This window comes from Coregonus lavaretus (genome assembly GCF_964263955.1).
Source record: "Coregonus lavaretus genome assembly, chromosome: 1".
Lineage (NCBI taxonomy): Eukaryota > Metazoa > Chordata > Actinopteri > Salmoniformes > Salmonidae > Coregonus > Coregonus lavaretus.
The window spans coordinates 24485254-24502715 of record NC_139988.1 but is presented as its reverse complement, the minus strand read 5'-3'; the positions used below and the strand labels follow the sequence as shown (position 1 = coordinate 24502715).

Sequence of the window (17462 nt, the reverse complement as noted above, 5' to 3'; positions counted from 1 at the left end):
AGTGGCCAGAAAAAAGCCAATGCTTAAAGAAAAAAATAAGCAAACACGTTTGGTGTTCGCCAAAAGGCATGTGGGAGACTCCCCAAACATTTGGAAGAAGGTACTCTGGTCAGATGAGACTAAAATTCAATTTTTTGGCCATCAAGGAAAACGCTATGTCTGGCGCAAACCCAACACCTCTCATCACCCCGACAACACCATCCCCACAGTGAAGCATGGTGGTGGCAGCATCATGCTGTGGGGATGTTTTGCATCGGCAGGGACTGGGAAACTGGTCAGAATTGAAGGAATGATGGATGGCGCTAAATACAGGGAAATTCTTGAGGGAAACCAGTCTTCCAGAGATTTGAGACTGGGACGGAGGTTCACCTTCCAGCAGGACAATGACCCTAAGCATACTGCTAAAGCAACACTTCAGTGGTTTAAGGGGAAACATTTAAATGTCTTGGAATGGCCTGGTCAAAGCCCAGACCTCAATCCAATTGAGAATCTGTGGTATTACTTAAAGATTGCTGTACACCAGCGGAACCCATCCAACTTGAAGGAACAGGAGCAGTTTTGCCTTGAAGAATGGGCAAAAATCCCAGTGGCTAGATGTGCCAAGCTTATAGAGACATACCCCAAGAGACTCTACAGGTGGCTCTACAAAGTATTGACTTTGGGGGGGGGGGGGGGGTGAATAGTTATGCACGCTCAAGTTTCTGTGTTTTTGTCTTATTTCTTGTTTGTTTCACAATTTAAAAAAAATATTGCATCTTCAAAGTGGTAGGCATGTTGTGTAAATCAAATGATACAAACCCCCCAAAAAATCAATTTTAATTCCAGGTTGTAAGGCAACAAAATAGGAAAATTGCCAAGGGAGGTGAATACTTTCGCAAGCCACTGTACATGTGAAAGGTTGATGATTTACATACTGTATGGACAAAATTAACCACCTCAAACATTTACATGTCTTCAGTTGGGCAATTTATTTACCAAGATAAGTTACATAGCAACAATGTTTTGAGAATATGTTTGATATTCTAGTTCTATCATTACAGAGCATACATTAACAGTGATTCAGTGCAAGGTCATAGTATGATGAAGGACCTCATAGATAAAAATCCACCTCTCCCACACTCTTAAACCCTTTTAGATGTGATTTTTCTTTCAGGCCTTCTTTAACTATGGTTTTGTTGGATTACAAATTATGAATGTGTTCGAAATAACCCTTAGTATGCGTAGATCCTCCGTTTGTACTTGTAGCCTATGTGTACAAAAATAAGATATACTGCATGAGGGGCCAAGTTTTTCCAACAACTTAAGAGAGAGTTCAGAGAGGTTATTTCCTTGTTCATGTGTACAGTAATCGATTGTAAAAAAAAAAAAACATTCAAGATTCTTGCCAAGGATGTAGGACATGAGGAAGTGAAGATCTTTTTGATTTAACAAAACAATTTCAGTTATTGGAGCAATCAAAATGTCTGAATTGACTTTATGCACTATACCCAGACATGACAAAGTAGATTTTCTTTTATACATGACTGACCAAGATCAAGCATTCAACCTCAGTAATAGTTAATATAGTTAGTTATAGTCATTCCTTCTTTTGTTTTTAAATGTAGTTTTTTATGTAATTTATTTCACATTTATTCATCCAAGTTAGACTCTTTAGGTATAATTTTTTTTAAAGGTTTTTGCAATTTTCAATTGAATTACAAATACAGGGACGCACTTCACAGACTTGCTACGGTATCACAGATCATTAGCCTCTTTGGCATAGAACCCAAAAGGTCCCTGTTGTTCACTCAGCAGAATTTGAGAGGGCAATATCACCCCTTGGCCGATATGCCAGGTCTAACTGATACTATTACAGTAAATCACAGCCATCTATTCAACTTGAACTTTGATATGACACACTATTACACTGACTAACATAACCAGCAAGCAAACCCAACCCTAACTCATACTAAACTGTTTTCAATGCCATAGATTGGCAAATTAATAACATTTAATTGGATATGTTGGTTGCATGGTTACCTGATATTTCTGTTTAATCATTGTCAAATGATAATCAATAAACCTACAGAAGCACATAGTGAACAAACATTTGAGTCGGCTCTTACTATTTGACCACTTTCTCTGTGTGTGTGTGTGTGTGTGTGTGTGTGTGTGTGTGTGTGTGTGTGTGTGTGTGTGTGTGTGTGGAGAGAGGTTACGCTAGATTGGGGCGAAGAGAATGATTTACTCCACAGCTGTTCTGGGGAAGAGGGGGGTAGGGGTTGAGGATGGGGTCTGGAAGTGGGCGGGGGGGGGGCTGAGGTGGTCTCATGAAATTCGAGGTTAGTTGTACATTGCTAGAAAAGCTTATTTTTGACGGCTCGTGACAGATAAGAGGGCTTCAGTGATGAGGAAAAGCTCAAAGTTTAATATTGTTGAAAAGTTCAGATCGATGACCTCTTGATTTAGTCAACTGATCAAGTCTAAAGTTTGGTAAGCTACAATTGTATCTTGATCCTTATATGTCTCGATCTCTCCCCTTGTTCAGTAGCTCAGAAAGCATCTCTGCATGGAACATTTTCTGAATTCTGAATTTGTAGGATGTTACACACAGACATCGCTTCAAGCCATTCCTTTATACTCTTTATGATCCATCTCATCTCCTTCTCCTCCCTCTCCTCCCTCTCCTCTTTCTTCCGAAATACTGTAACAATCTCACCCACCGCCAAATAGAAGTAGACATTGAGTAAAACCTTTTATTTCTCTCCCTCCCACTCCCTTTGCTTTCTGTTAACCCCCTACCGCCTCTCCCCTCTCCCCTCCCCCATTTCTCCTCTCTGTGGTCTCTCTTCATCTCTCATGTTGGAAAACAGCTGTGGTTGCAGAACAAAACCAGCTTTGTCATTTCTCTAAGTTCAACTGACGAACATTCAACATTAATAAAGAAAATAAACCTGTAGTGCATGTTGGCAACATTCCACTCTGCTCTGTCTTTTCTTTCAACCTCTCTATCTCTCGCAAAAGTGTTCATTTCTTTGTAATGTTTCGGGACAGATTCCATTGTGAACACAATTCTGTAGCACTATCATCTGCCCGCCCGCCCAACCACATCCACACCCACCCGTCTCCCTCATGTAAATATCTCCCTCCATTGTGTAATATTAGTTCATCGACGAGGTTCTGTTTGAGGCAAGCCAGGTCTGTTACTATTTTACCACTTTCTATGCTATCCGTGTACAGTATCTATCTGTTAAATATGCTACAATTCAATTATTTGTGCATTTGTAACAGGTTAGGTTCTGTTATCAACACAACGGACATTCTTATCTTTACATATGTCACCAAAAGTAGTCAAAGTCCATTTGAACATGGCCGACCATATTATGTCATAGGTTCTAGTGTTGTTTTTGTTGGTGGTGAACTATTTGGGGAATATTTGATGAATATTGCAGTTCCTTGCAGACAAATACAGTATAATACATTATTTCTGACATTTGTTAGTTTTGAATTATAGGTTCAGACCTAGTACTCAATCTCAGCCTTATTATGTTTTCAAAACACTAAAAAGTTAGGCTATCTTGGTTTGATGTGGCATATAGCATCCGACTATACCTTATAATCGGCTTATCAGTTTATGGCCTATGATGATTGTCACATGTAGAAAAGATGAGCTCAGTGTTTGTTTTCAAATGGTTCATTTGTTGCTAGATTGTTTTTGTGTGATGCATACCATAGCATATTTATGAACTTTCACCCAGTTCTAGACCCCTGTGATTGGGGTCTGGGCCTTTACAAAACTATTTTCAATGTTGGTTGCTCTGAGGTTTGCTTTGCCACTGTTCTTACACTGTTCCCACATAGTTTCAAGTGTAATTAAAACCACACAGGTTCAATTATTTTCATCACAGCTGATCTTGCTGTTTATGGCCCTCTTCTGTTTCTCTGTCATGGTGTTATATATAATAATAATATGCCATTTAGCAGACGCTTTTATCCAAAGCGACTTACAGTCATGCGTGCATACATTTTTGTGTATGGGTGGTCCCGGGGATCGAACCCACTACCTTGGCGTTACAAGCGCCGTGCTCTACCAGCTGAGCTACAGAGGACCACACGTTATCAGTGTTGTCATGGTGTTATCAGTGTAGTCATGGTGTTATTGTTGTTATTGTGTTGTTATTGTTTTACTGTGTTATTAGTGTTGTGTTGTTAAGCCTACGAGGTCTTAACAGGTCTAAATCCTTCAACAGATGATAATGTCGGTGAATATGGTGTCTGACATCAGTCCAGCAGGGGGAATAGGAGAGCCACATACCACCATAGTGGGAGGGAGTAAACCCCTGCACCGCTTCATCAGAGGGGAGCCCAAGAGTATTGGGGTGAGACTGGAAAACAGAGAACTGATGTATTCATTGTTGACAAATACTCCAAGGTATCATCGCAAACAAAAAATGCACTGTTCATTTAGTGGTAGCACTTTACATTACAGTACACAATAAAGTGGCAATAACATGGTAATAGCATGGTAACAGGATACAGTTACTCATAATGAAAACATTATTTGCCCAGATACCCCTTCATTTATGTGTAAATATATAATTTCTGTGTCTGGTTGGTTAGATTGTAATGCTGTTCATGGGCTCATCACTCTTCATCTTGGCAATTCCCATGAGAATGGATCCACTGGAGTCCTCTGCGGACAATTTCACCTCTTTTTGGCTAGGAATCCTGGTATGCCTTTTTTGCACATGTCTATATAAATCTATCATATTGACAATCCAAATGTCATACCATAACATCTAACTTACAGTAACACATAACCTGGAGTCTTAAGCCCCCATTTCCAAATCTTAAAATCAATGATATCTTTCAGACTGTCTCCCATGACAGTTTAATGTTGTTGAATTTATAAACTCGCACCCTCTTCTGTTTTGCAGTTCATCATCTGTGGGCTGTTATACGTGCTCACAGAGAAGAATACTTCAAAACAATTGGTGAGTACCATGAATTGGAATTCAGTGCACAGGCATTACAGATGTAGGATCTTAATTTGATAACCCTGTTGCAGGAGAACTTTCCTGCAGGAAATGTAATTCTCTACAGTCTAAGACGTTTGGTTTAGAATTTTACGACCCCTTTAGGTATATATAAAATAAAATAAAATGATTTGATAAAATATTGAATTTGGACTTTAGTAACAAATCCCATAGAAACGCATTGAATAACACATTCATGAATGGCAAAAAAGTTCATCATAAGGAATAAGGCTTTGACGCGTCTGTCCTATATCTAGGAAAAATAAGAAAGTTCAGGAAAAAGTTTGGACACACCTACTCATTCAAGGGTTTTCTTTATTTTTACTATTTTTTACATTGATGAAATAACACATCTGGAATCATGTAGTAAACAAAAAAGTGTTAAACAAATCAAAATATATTTTATATTTGAGATTCATCAAATAGCCACCCTTTGCCTTGATGACAGCTTTGCACACTCTTGGTATTCTCTCAACCAGCTTCACCTGGAATGCTTTTCCAACAGTCTTGAAGGAGTTTATTTATTAGCATTTATTTGGGCTGCAATCCGTATTGACTGACCTTCATGTCTTAAAGTAATGATGGACTGTCGTTTCTCTTTGCTTTGTTGAGCTGTTCTTGCCATAATATGGACTTGGTCTTTTACCAAATATGGCTATCTTCTGTATAAATCTTTTTACATTTACATTGTAGTCATTTAGCAGACGCTCTTATCCAGAGCGACTTACAGTTAGTGAGTGCATACATTTTCATACTGGCCCCCCGTGGGAAACGAACCCACAACCCTGGCGTTGCAAGCGCCATGCTCTACCAACTGAGCTACAGGGGACTACACAACACAACTGATTGGCTCAAACGCATTAAGAAGGAAAGAAATTCCACAAATTAACTTTTAATAAGGCACACCTTTTAATTGAAATGCATTCCAGGTGACTACCTCATGAAGCTGGTTGAGAGAATGCCAAGAGTGTGCAAAGCTGTCATCAAGGCAAAGGGTGGCTATTTGAAGAATCTCAAATATAAAATATATTTTGATTTGTTTAAAACATTTTTTGTTACTACGTGATTCCATATGTGTTATTTCATAGTTTTGATGTCTTCACTATTATTCTACAATGTAGAAAATAGTAAAAATAAAGAAAAACCCTTGAATGAGTAGGTGTGTCCAAACTTTTGACTGGTAGTGTATATATCTAGAATAATGCTTTGTTAATGTCAGTATTACCTTGTAACTTAAGCTTATGCCTTGTATGTGAATCCATTCATTTTACAAAGTTATTAAATAATACTTGTATTTAGAATTCCATTCTCATGACCGCTCCTTGATCTTAGTCAGCTAAATGCATAATACTTGATTGCACATGGTTTACATAGTCTCTTGCACATTGGTATTTATCTTATGGAGTCAGAGAAACATTTTAACAGGCTAATTGCTTAGTCTTATTTCGAGTGGCATGTTATGTACTGTATATATAATAGACTGTATATACACATATCAAATATTACTGCCCACCAATGTTCCCTCTACATTTTATGGGCACTGAGCAAATTTCAGGTCTGCTGAGCGCAAACTTGAATGTTGTGAAAATTCTGTGCAACTTTCAGCGCGTGTTTACTCTAAACACTGAGGCTGTACCCGCTTTAAGTTAGTTTCAGACAGTGGTCAAGTAGGCTACTGTGGCTATTTGATCATAATGTAGGCCTACCGGAGTGGCCTACATTTTTTTTCAAATGCAGAAAATGCATCCCATAACATTTTAACATGGAAATAGCTGTTCTATCATTCAGTCTACTGTATCAGCTAATGTGATGTTCAATGTAGGCCTACATTCCATGATACTTTTGAATAGAAACATGCAGAGCTTGACATTAACCTGTTTATCCACAACAAATGTTGTGTTGTTTGATGCAAGAAACCACTTCACAAAATAAAATGCATTATTATTCCCATGCCATTATTACAAAGAATCAGACAAATTATGCTACCCTCTACCTATTGGCTACTTAGCTTATTGAAGCCTGTCACAAAATACAACACTGCGGAAGACACATTTCAGTTGAATGCATTCAGTTGTACAACTGACTAGGTATCCCCCGTTCCCTTTCCTACCCCTTTAAGACAAAAAAAAAGCTCTTTACCCAACTTACTTTTCAAATATGTCTAGAAATGTAAACGTTTTGTGCTCTTGTAGGAAGCAATCACTCCCCCATTGCTGACTACAAATTATCTATAACTGGGCTAATAACTCACTAACAAAGGATATGAAACAAAGTGCACACGTGGCTACATGCAGCTCTCACTTTGATCTCTTGCATCTACTCACGACCGCTCATACTGTAAACACAGTCCAATTCAAAGTGAATGGCACAGATCCATATGGCAATGGTCTATTTGCATATACAGTGAGGCGAAAAAGTATTTGATCCCCTGCTGATTTTGTACGTTTGCCCACTGACAAAGAAATGATCAGTCTATCATTTTAATGGTAGGTTTATTTGAACAGTGAGAGACAAAGAAATCCAGAAAAACGCATGTCAAAAATGTTATAAATTGATTTGCATTTTTATGAGGGAAATAAGTATTTGACCCTCTCTCAATCAATAAAGATTTCTGGCTCCCAGGTGGGAGTGCTCCTAATCTTAAAGGGAGTGCTCCTAATCTCAGCTTGTTACCTGTATAGAAAACACCTGTCCACAGAAGCAATCAATCAATCAGATTCCAAACACTCCACCATGGCCAAGACCAAAGAGCTCTCCAAGGATGTCAGGGACAAGATTGTAGACCTACACAAGGCTGGAATGGGCTACAAGACCATCGCCAAGCAGCTTGGTGAGAAGGTGACAACAGTTGGTGCGATTATTCGCAAATGGAAGAAACATAAAATAACTGTCAATCTCCCTTGGCCTGGGGCTCCATGCAAGATCTCACCTCGTGGAGTTGCAATGATCATGTGAACGGTGAGGAATCAGCCCAGAACTACACAGGAGGATCTTGTCAATGATCTCAAGGCAGCTGGGACCATAGTCACCAAAAAAACAATTGGTAACACACTACGCCGTGAAGGACTGAAATCCTGCAGTGCCCACAAGGTCCCGCTGCTCAAGAAAGCACATATACAGGGCCGTCTGAAGTTTGCCAATGAACATCTGAATGATTCAGAGGAGAACTGGGTGAAAGTGTTGTGGTCAGATGAGATCAAAATGGAGCTCTTTGGCATCAACTCAACTCGCCGTGTTTGGAGGAGGAGGAATGCTGCCTATGACCCCAAGAACACCATCCCCACCGTCAAACATGGAGGTGGAAACATTATGCTTTGGGGGTGTTTTTCTGCTAAGGGGACAGGACAATTTCACCGCATCAAATGGACAATGGACGGGGCCATGTACCGTCAAATCTTGGGTGAGAACCTCCTTCCCTCAGCCAGGGCATTGAAAATGGGTCGTGGATGGGTATTCCAGCATGACAATGACCCAAAACACACGGCCAAGGCAACAAAGGAGTGGCTCAAGAAGAAGCACATTAAGGTCCTGGAGTGGCCTAGCCAGTCTCCAGACCTTAATCCCATAGAAAATCTGTGGAGGGAGCTGAAGGTTCGAGTTGCCAAACGTCAGCCTCAAAACCTTAATGACTTGGAGAAGATCTGCAAAGAGGAGTGGGACAAAATCCCTCCTGAGATGTGTGCAAACCTGGTGGCCAACTACAAGAAACATCTGACCTCTGTGATTGCCAACAAAGGTTTTGCCACCAAGTACTAAGTCATGTTTTGCAGAGGGGTCAAATACGTATTTCCCTCATTAAAATGCAAATCAATTTATAACATTTTTGACATGCGTTCTTCTGGATTGTTTTGTTGTTATTCTGTCTCTCACTGTTCAAATAAACCTACCATTAAAATTATAGACTGATCATGTCTTTGTCAGTGGGCAAACGTACAAAATCAGCAGGGGATCAAATACTTCTTTCCCTCACTGTAGGCCTACTGCAGCTCTGATTGGTTATGCCACGCAGGTCTGTGGAGAGTATGGCTTGTCAATGCAATAGAATTCTATCCGATGCGTGCCTTGAAAGAGGCTTTGTCACGAAGTGGTTGCTATTTTTTCACCATTTTCTTTGTTCTCACCCTGTAGGTGACAGCAAGCCTGGCCCTTAGTATCATCTCTATATTGGGGGTCACAGTGGCTTTCTTTGAATTCCTTAAAGGCATCCTGAGCCTGAAGTATCACCATTACCACTTTTATCATTCCTACTATGATGACAACATCACAGACTCTGCCGGAGTTGTTGTCCCCTGGCGTAAACGACATATGGTAAATGTTGTTGTTGTTGTTGTGAAATTGGATCACTGCTATCTGGAACAATTATTATTGGCAGTCCTTCTCTTGGGTATTTGGTTTGTGACAACCTCTTTAAAATTGCATCCAGTAAATGAAATAAAGAAAGGATAAACATCATATAACACAGCTTTACACTGGAACCTTTCTCATTCTGTCTAAATAAAGAGACCTTTCATTCTGCTCTCTCTCCTGACAGGACCAGTTATTCAGCCTTGAGGCTGTATTCATGTATCAGAGCTTAGTGGGCATGGTGCTCCTAATACTGATGACAGCATTTGCCAGGGCTGCCTTGCAGTCCAGTAAGACACAGGTAAAGTACTGTGGCAGTGACATACTTTATAACCTTATTTGTATCCTAACCTGGGGCTTGTAGACTGTGGTAAGTATGCCAGTGCAATTAATCAAATACATTTAGATTTTTAAGTGCCCTACAGAATCAGACATCATCTTATCTGTAAATTATGTTATTACAGTGTATGTTTCAGTGGCGACTGGTGAGGGTAGGACGACTTATGATAATGACTAGAATGGAGCAAATGGTATGGCATCTAACACAGAAACCATGTGTTTGATATCATTCCACTTAATCCGCTCCAGCCATTACCACAAGCCTGTCCTCCCCAATTAAGGTGCCACCAACCTCCTGTGGTATGTTTATACTGTATACAGTGTACATAATGCTTTTTTGTCTTTCTCTTGCAGGATGAATGCCTAAGATAAACTCTGTCCTTTCTCTTTTATACAGGCAATTGTGGTAATGAACAATCTACCATCAGCAGACTGAATGAAAGAAAGAAAGCCTTTTATGACTGTCTCTGCCATGATGGATGGATAGAAAACTTGGATTCATTGATATACAATAAATGTAATTCAATGTGTAGAACATTTCTTTAAATCCACATATGGAAATTGTCTATGTATACAAGACACTTTTCATTTCCATTTTGAAATAAATGTAACATCAATTGTTCAATCAAATGTATTCATAAAGCCCTTTTTACATCAGCAGTCACAAGGTGCTGTACAGAAACCCAGCCAAAACCCCAAACAGCAAGCAATGCAGATGTAGAAGAAATGATCTAACAGTGTAAGAAAATAGACAATGTATTTTCTAAACATACTCCACTTCCAAAATAAAATAACACATCCACATAATAAAATAGAAAATGAACATGGTCATTATATGCCACTCACAGCATTGTAATTTCATGGAACACTGTTGACTTGTTTACTCATTATTGAAAAATCACTTTTGCTCAAGACACTTCTTATGAGTAAAGCACTCAGTTCAGTGCATATAAATGTCCACTAGACATTTGTTTTGTTCGTCTTGATGGTCCCAAATATCGTTGCTTTTCTCTTATGCCAGAAACAAGAGCCAGAGAGCTCTCTGGCAGTGTTTTTTAGGTTTCTACAAAGGAGGTCACATCACTCTACACAATTTATAATGCCTCATTGCCTCCTTTAGATATGTGGTTTACAAAGATGGTCACTCGTACAGTATAAGAGCACTTGAAACAGAGTTTAAGAGAAATCCATCTTAATGATTTATGGTTCATTTTCAGACAATCTATGAAAATATCATACAAATCTGAGTCGTCTCCACTTCATAAAACGTCATGGCATAATAGACTAATGCCAAAAAGAGCTTTCCCAAATAGTTTTCAAAGTGAGAGAGAACAACTTAAAGCATTTCCTTTTCATCAAATGGCTGGTAGCACAGACTATCATACCAAAAGTGTTTTATTCTTACAGGATTTAAATAATTAATAGATGGATTATTTACCTGCAACAGAGCAGTCTGACTCAGATGATGTGTCCAGTTGGGTCCTTAATAAAGTTGGCTGTAGTTCCTCCATTTGCAAATAAGTAGCAGCAGAAGCAGAGAAAATAGATTAATCCTGATCTGGTAGGGGTAGTGCCCCAATGTAGATCAATACCAACAGAGACCCCACAATTTCAGTGGAAGGGAATGGAAACTGCAAGTCCAGCAGTACACCTTTACTAGGGAAAAGGGAAGCCAGGACGGGACTATAAACTGTCAGGACATTTTGTGGGCCAGATAGAGTTTACCCTGGTTCAGATGTTCTTGAATCACACAGTCACAAAATTTCCGCTCTATTCTCTGAAAAATGTGTTTCCTCAGCAGGGCCACATCATGGGCACTGGCCACTGATTGATATGCTTTCATCTAGGTAACAGATTGTTTTAATTACTTGTTTTAATCTAACTCTTTAGAGTGTGGAGTATTTTTGTTCAATGTGTGTGAAGAGTTCTGTATGCTAGCTAGACCATTGCAAATATTATGACAATATTATGACAATATAAAATATTTGTCAAGGATTCTAGAGGGCTTCTGTGTGACAATAAACAACTTTTCAAACCTGTAGAACTGATTTTGAGTTTCATGCACACAACAGGTCTATTTGGTTTTGCATTTATAAAATACAAATAATATCCCAACATGAAACAAGACATAATAATAATATTTTATAAGCCTATCAATAACTAGATTGTAGACCTATTATTATAGCCTACATGACCAGCATTTCCATTGATTCACTCAATAAATCAACTGTGAAAGTAAAAGTAATAGTCAGTATGTACAGGCCTACTGTGATAAAATTGGCATTAGCTGCAATAAGTGTGAAACACTGGATTAAATTCTGAAATAATTTAATTTCACATTTTCATTCAGTAGGCCTATAGATTTATATACTGATTAATAGCGTATACAGTAATAGAAAATCAATAAAACAAGTCAAACGTATTGTGTTACATTAATCATGAAGGCACTCTTCTTACATAAGTGCATAGAATCCTTACAAAAGTGAAATCTAAATAGAAGCACAGATGGTGGATAAATAAAGATAATTCACTCAGGCCGTTTAACAAAAAAATTGTTTTTGTTAAGTTCCCGTCTACTTAACTAGGTGTGTCTCCCACAGACACCAATGCAACAGGAGGTGGGTCTACTTAGCTCATTGACTTTCATTGAACCAAAAAATATATATATATACAGTGGGGAAAAAAAGTATTTAGTCAGCCACCAATTGTGAAAGTTCTCCCACTTAAAAAGATGAGAGAGGCCTGTAATTTTCATCATAGGTACACGTCAACTATGACAGACAAATTGAGAAAAAAAATCCAGAAAATCACATTGTAGGATTTTTTATGAATTTATTTGCAAATTATGGTGGAAAATAAGTATTTGGTCACCTACAAACAAGCAAGACTTCTGGCTCTCACAGACCTGTAACTTCTTCTTTAAGAGGCTCCTCTGTCCTCCACTCATTACCTGTATTAATGGCACTTGTTTGAACTTGTTATCAGTATAAAAGACACCTGTCCACAACCTCAAACAGTCACACTCCAAACTCCACTATGGCCAAGACCAAAGAGCTGTCAAAGGACACCAGAAACCAAATTGTAGACCTGCACCAGGCTGGGAAGACTGAATCTGCAATAGGTAAGCAGCTTGGTTTGAAGAAATCAACCGTGGGAGCAATTATTAGGAAATGGAAGACATACAAGACCACTGATAATCTCCCTTGATCTGGGACTCCACGCAAGATCTCACCCCGTGGGGTCAAAATGATCACAAGAACGGTGAGCAAAAATCCCAGAACCACACGGGGGGACCTAGTGAATGACCTGCAGAGAGCTGGGACCAAAGTAACAAAGCCTACCATCAGTAACACACTACGCTGCCAGGGACTCAAATCCTGCAGTGGCAGACGTGTCCCCCTGCTTAAGCCAGTACATGTCCAGGCCCGTCTGAAGTTTGCTAGAGTGCATTTGGATGATCCAGAAGAGGATTGGGAGAATGTCATATGGTCAGATGAAACCAAAATAGAACGTTTTGGTAAAAACTCAACTCGTCGTGTTTGGAGGACAAAGAATGCTGAGTTGCATCCAAAGAACACCATACCTACTGTGAAGCATGGGGGTGGAAACATCATGCTTTGGGGCTGTTTTTCTGCAAAGGGACCAGGACGACTGATCCGTGTAAAGGAAAGAATGAATGGGGCCATGTATCTTGAGATTTTGAGTGAAAACCTCCTTCCATCAGCAAGGGCATTGAAGATGAAACGTGGCTGGGTCTTTCAGCATGACAATGATTCCAAACACACCGCCCGGGCAACGAAGGAGTGGCTTCGTAAGAAGCATTTCAAGGTCCTGGAGTGGCCTAGCCAGTCTCCAGACCTCAACCCCATAGAAAATCTTTGGAGGGAGTTGAAAGTCCGTGTTGCCCAGCGACAGCCCCAAAACATCACAGCTCTAGAGGAGATCTGCATGGAGGAATGGGCCAAAATACCAGCAACAGTGTGTGAAAACCTTGTGAAGACTTACAGAAAACGTTTGGCCTGTGTCATTGCCAACAAAGGGTATATAACAAAGTATTGAGAAACTTTTGTTATTGACCAAATACTTATTTTCCACCATAATTTGCAAATAAATTCATAAAAAATCCTACAATGTGATTTTCTGGATTTTTTTTCCTCATTTTGTCTGTCATAGTTGACGTGTACCTATGATGAAAATTACAGGCCTCTCTCATCTTTTTAAGTGGGAGAACCTGCACAATTGGTGGCTGACTAAATACTTTTTTTCCCCACTGTATATACAACTGCAAGTGGGGTGTCTTGTTTCCTCTTTCGTCTCTGAAAGAAATACCCGGGTATATGCCTCATTCATGTGCTAGTCGGAACTAGGAAACTCTGACTAGGAAACGACTTTCTAACTGGTTGTAGTTATACATGTGCAGCGTCCAACCAGTTAGCAAGTCGGCCATTTCTGAGTTTCCTAGTTCCGGCTAGTATTTGAACATGGCATTATACTCCGCTAACGGTGGCTTTCATTCGGAAAAGAATCACACGCTTTTAATACAACGAGCCTGGTGACGTGACACTCGTCCACAGCTTGCTTTTAGGGAGGCCATGCCATGACGTCAAAGTCTCCATGTCCCGAAATGATCGTCCCCATACGGTGAGACCCCACCCACATTTCCCTTGCAATGTTCACACAGAGTTTCTAAACCCAGAGGCGCAACATCACGTGACTTCCGGGAACTCTTGCAAAGCAGACCAAACAGACAGGCCAGGGTTTGGGGTCTGAGAAGTCAATGAGAGAAGTAAATAATTATTCCTTAGTTGTTCACATTCTCGAAATCTAAAGGCACAAACTAGATTCGAGCCAATTTCCTAAGTAGTTGAACATGTTATTACTCCAACCTTATGAAAATGACAAACTGACACATTTTAATTTTAATCAATAAAGTTGATCCTGTGTCAGTGAGTGTAGCTATTATCTTCAAAGGCACAGTATTGATTTATTCAGAGTGGTACATGCATTCACACATTCTTGATTTATAGGATCCTTCCCACTATATGATTGATATGTCAAGTAATAAAATCCAAAGTTATCAATTAAAAGTTTATGGAAAAACTGTACTTGTCCTCATGTGAAAATGACAGTTGATTAAGTATTCTATAGCTGTAATGTCATCAATCAAATCAAACTTCATTTATATAACACATTTCTTACACCAAATGCATTTCAAGTTGTTCAAAGTCATGCACTGAAAGGCATGTGGCACTTAATATCCTTCCTCTTGGCAGGTCTCTATAGGTGACCAGGGGATTCTCTCTACCACATGCTAATGCCTCTGTGGAGCTCATAAGTGAAGCCATGCAGCCTATTTTGGTGGTTAACAATATCGGCCATACGGATGCAGAATGTGAGTGGAGGAAGCCAGCCGTGCCCAACCAGGTGCAGTCAGTGGAGGACCTGTACCCGGCCAATGACTACAGCACTCTGTCCCGAGAGCCCACAGAGGAGGATCTTCAGTGGCTAAGGAACCGTCTCTGGGGCAGGTTCAGTGGAATGGCATGTCTCCTTGAACCTGAGCCAGAACAACCGCTACCCTCCCTGTCATCCCTGTCTGTAACGGACATTGTTAAAAAGCAAGGGCACCTGGGGCATGCAGGCATCCTCGCTGTCGGTGGAGCAGCAGGAGGTTATACGGCAGGCAACAGATGGACAGCGCACCAACCCCAACTGGCACACCATGAGGAGAGGGACGTTGACGGCCAGCAATTATGGAGCAGTGGTTAGGGCCAAGCGCGTAACTCTGTCACTGCTAAAAAGGGTCCTCAGATCACAGTCGTTGGATGGGGTGTTGTCTGTAAAGTGGGGTACAGATAACGAAGAGGAGGGCATCAAGGCATTCAAAATGTCTACAGGGATGATTGTGCAGTAGTCAGGGCTTTGGGTCACGGGGTCTGGGATCCTGGGTGCCTCACCGGATGGTCTGGTGGGCACCACAGGAGTGGTGGAGGTCAAGTGTCCCTATGGTGCAAGATATCTTACCATTGAAGAGGCAGTGAAGTTGAAGGATTTCTATATCAAGGAGGAAGGGTCTTACTGCCTCCGTGAAGACCATTCTTACTGTCACCAGGTCCAGGGGACTTTAATGCAGGGAAGCTTAAATCTGTTCTACCTCATTTCTACCAGCATGTTAAATGTGCAACCAGAGGAAAAAAAACTCTAGACCACCTTTACTCCACACACAGAGACGCATACAAAGCTCTCCCTCGCCCTCCATTTGGCAAATCTGACCATAACTCTATCCTCCTGATTCCTGCTTATAAGCAAAAACTAAAGCAGGAAGCACCAGTGACTCGGTTAATAAAAAAGTGGTCAGATGACGCAGATGCTAAGCTACAGGACTGTTTTGCTAGCACAGACTGGAACATGTTCCGGGATTCTTCAGATAGCATTGAGGAGTACACCACATCAGTCACTGGCTTCATCAATAAGTGCATCGATGATGTCGTCCCCACAGTGACTGTACGTACATACCCCAACCAGAAGCCATGGATTACAGGAAACATCCGCACTGAGCTAAAGGGTAGAGCTGCCGCTTTCAAGGAGCAGGACTCTAACCCGGACGCTTATAAGAAATCCCGCTATGCCCTCCGACGAACCATCAAACAGGCAAAGAGTCAATACAGGACTAAGATTGAATCGTACTACACCGTCTCTGACGCTCGTCGTATGTGGCAGGGCTTGAAAACTATTACAGACTATTAAGGGAAGCACAGCCGCGAGCTTCCCAGTGACACAAGCCTACCAGACGAGCTAAACCACTTTCTATGCTCGCTTCGAGGCAAGCAACACTGAAGCATGCATGAGAGCACCAGCTGTTCCGAATGACTATGTGATCACGCTCTCCGTAGCCGATGTGAGTAAGACTTTTAAGCAGGTCAACATTCACAAGGCCGCAGGGCTAGACGGATTACCAGGACATGTACTCCGAGCATGTGCTGACCAACTGGCAAGTGTCTTCACTGACATTCTCAACATGTCCCTGATTGAGTCTGTAATACCAACATGTTTCAAGCAGACCACCATAGTCCCCGTGCCCAAGGACACTAAGATAACCTGCCTAAATGACTACCGACCCGTAGCACTGACGTCTGTAGCCATGAAGTGCTTTGAAAGGCTGGTCATGGCTCACATCAACACCATTATCCCAGAGACCCTAGACCCACTCCAATTTGCATACCGCCCCAACAGATCCACAGATGATGCAATCTCTATTGCACTCCACACTGCCCTTTCCCGCCTGGACAAGAGGAACACCTACGTGAGAATGCTATTCATTGACTACAGCTCAGCATTCAACACCATAGTGCCCTCAAAGCTCATCACTAAGCTAAGGATCCTGGGACTAAACACCTCCCTCTGCAACTGGATCCTGGACTTCCTGACGGGCCGCCCCCAGGTGGTAAGGGTAGGTAACAACACATCTGCCACACTGATCCTCAACACGGGGGCCCCTCAGGGGTGCGTGCTCAGTCCCCTCCTGTACTCCCTGTTCACCCATGACTGCATGGCCAGGCACGACTCCAACACCATCATTAAGTTTGCCGACGACACAACAGTGGTAGGCCTGATCACCGACAACGATGAGACAGCCTATAAGGAGGAGGTCAGAGACCTGGCCGTGTGGTGCCAGGATAACAACCTCTCCCTCAACGTGACCAAGACAAAGGAGATGATTGTGGACTACAGGAAAAAAAAGAGGACTGAGCACGCCCCCATTCT

The 17462-nt window shown here is 41.0% G+C and overlaps 1 protein-coding gene across 2 annotated transcripts; it reads left to right on the top strand.

Annotated features, from left to right (window-relative positions):
- The first annotated feature begins 2383 nt into the window (after nucleotides 1-2383).
- Nucleotides 2384-10355, top strand: LOC311135927 (uncharacterized protein). 2 transcript variants are annotated; one of them, XM_084169957.1, is made up of 7 exons: nucleotides 2384-2472; nucleotides 4230-4358; nucleotides 4600-4710; nucleotides 4917-4973; nucleotides 9144-9323; nucleotides 9547-9660; nucleotides 10096-10355. In XM_084169957.1, exons 2-7 carry the CDS (start codon nucleotides 4230-4232, stop codon nucleotides 10132-10134), a joined length of 630 nt encoding a protein of 209 aa, XP_084026083.1. In that variant the 5' UTR covers nucleotides 2384-2472; the 3' UTR covers nucleotides 10135-10355. The 2 variants fall into 2 exon arrangements, with proteins under 2 accessions (XP_084026083.1, XP_084026082.1); XM_084169956.1 differs by lacking the exon at nucleotides 2384-2472 and adding an exon at nucleotides 3089-3177.
- Nucleotides 10356-17462: the final 7107 nt, after the last annotated feature.

Coding starts and splice junctions, on each gene's coding strand:
- LOC311135927 (XM_084169957.1), top strand. CDS start 4,230: ATGATAATGTCGGTGAATATGGTGTCTGACATCAGTCCAGCAGGGGGA. Junction 9,324..9,546: donor CCTGGCGTAAACGACATATG/GTAAATGTTGTT, acceptor CTCTCCTGACAG/GACCAGTTATTCAGCCTTGA. Junction 9,661..10,095: donor TGCAGTCCAGTAAGACACAG/GTAAAGTACTGT, acceptor TCTTTTATACAG/GCAATTGTGGTAATGAACAA.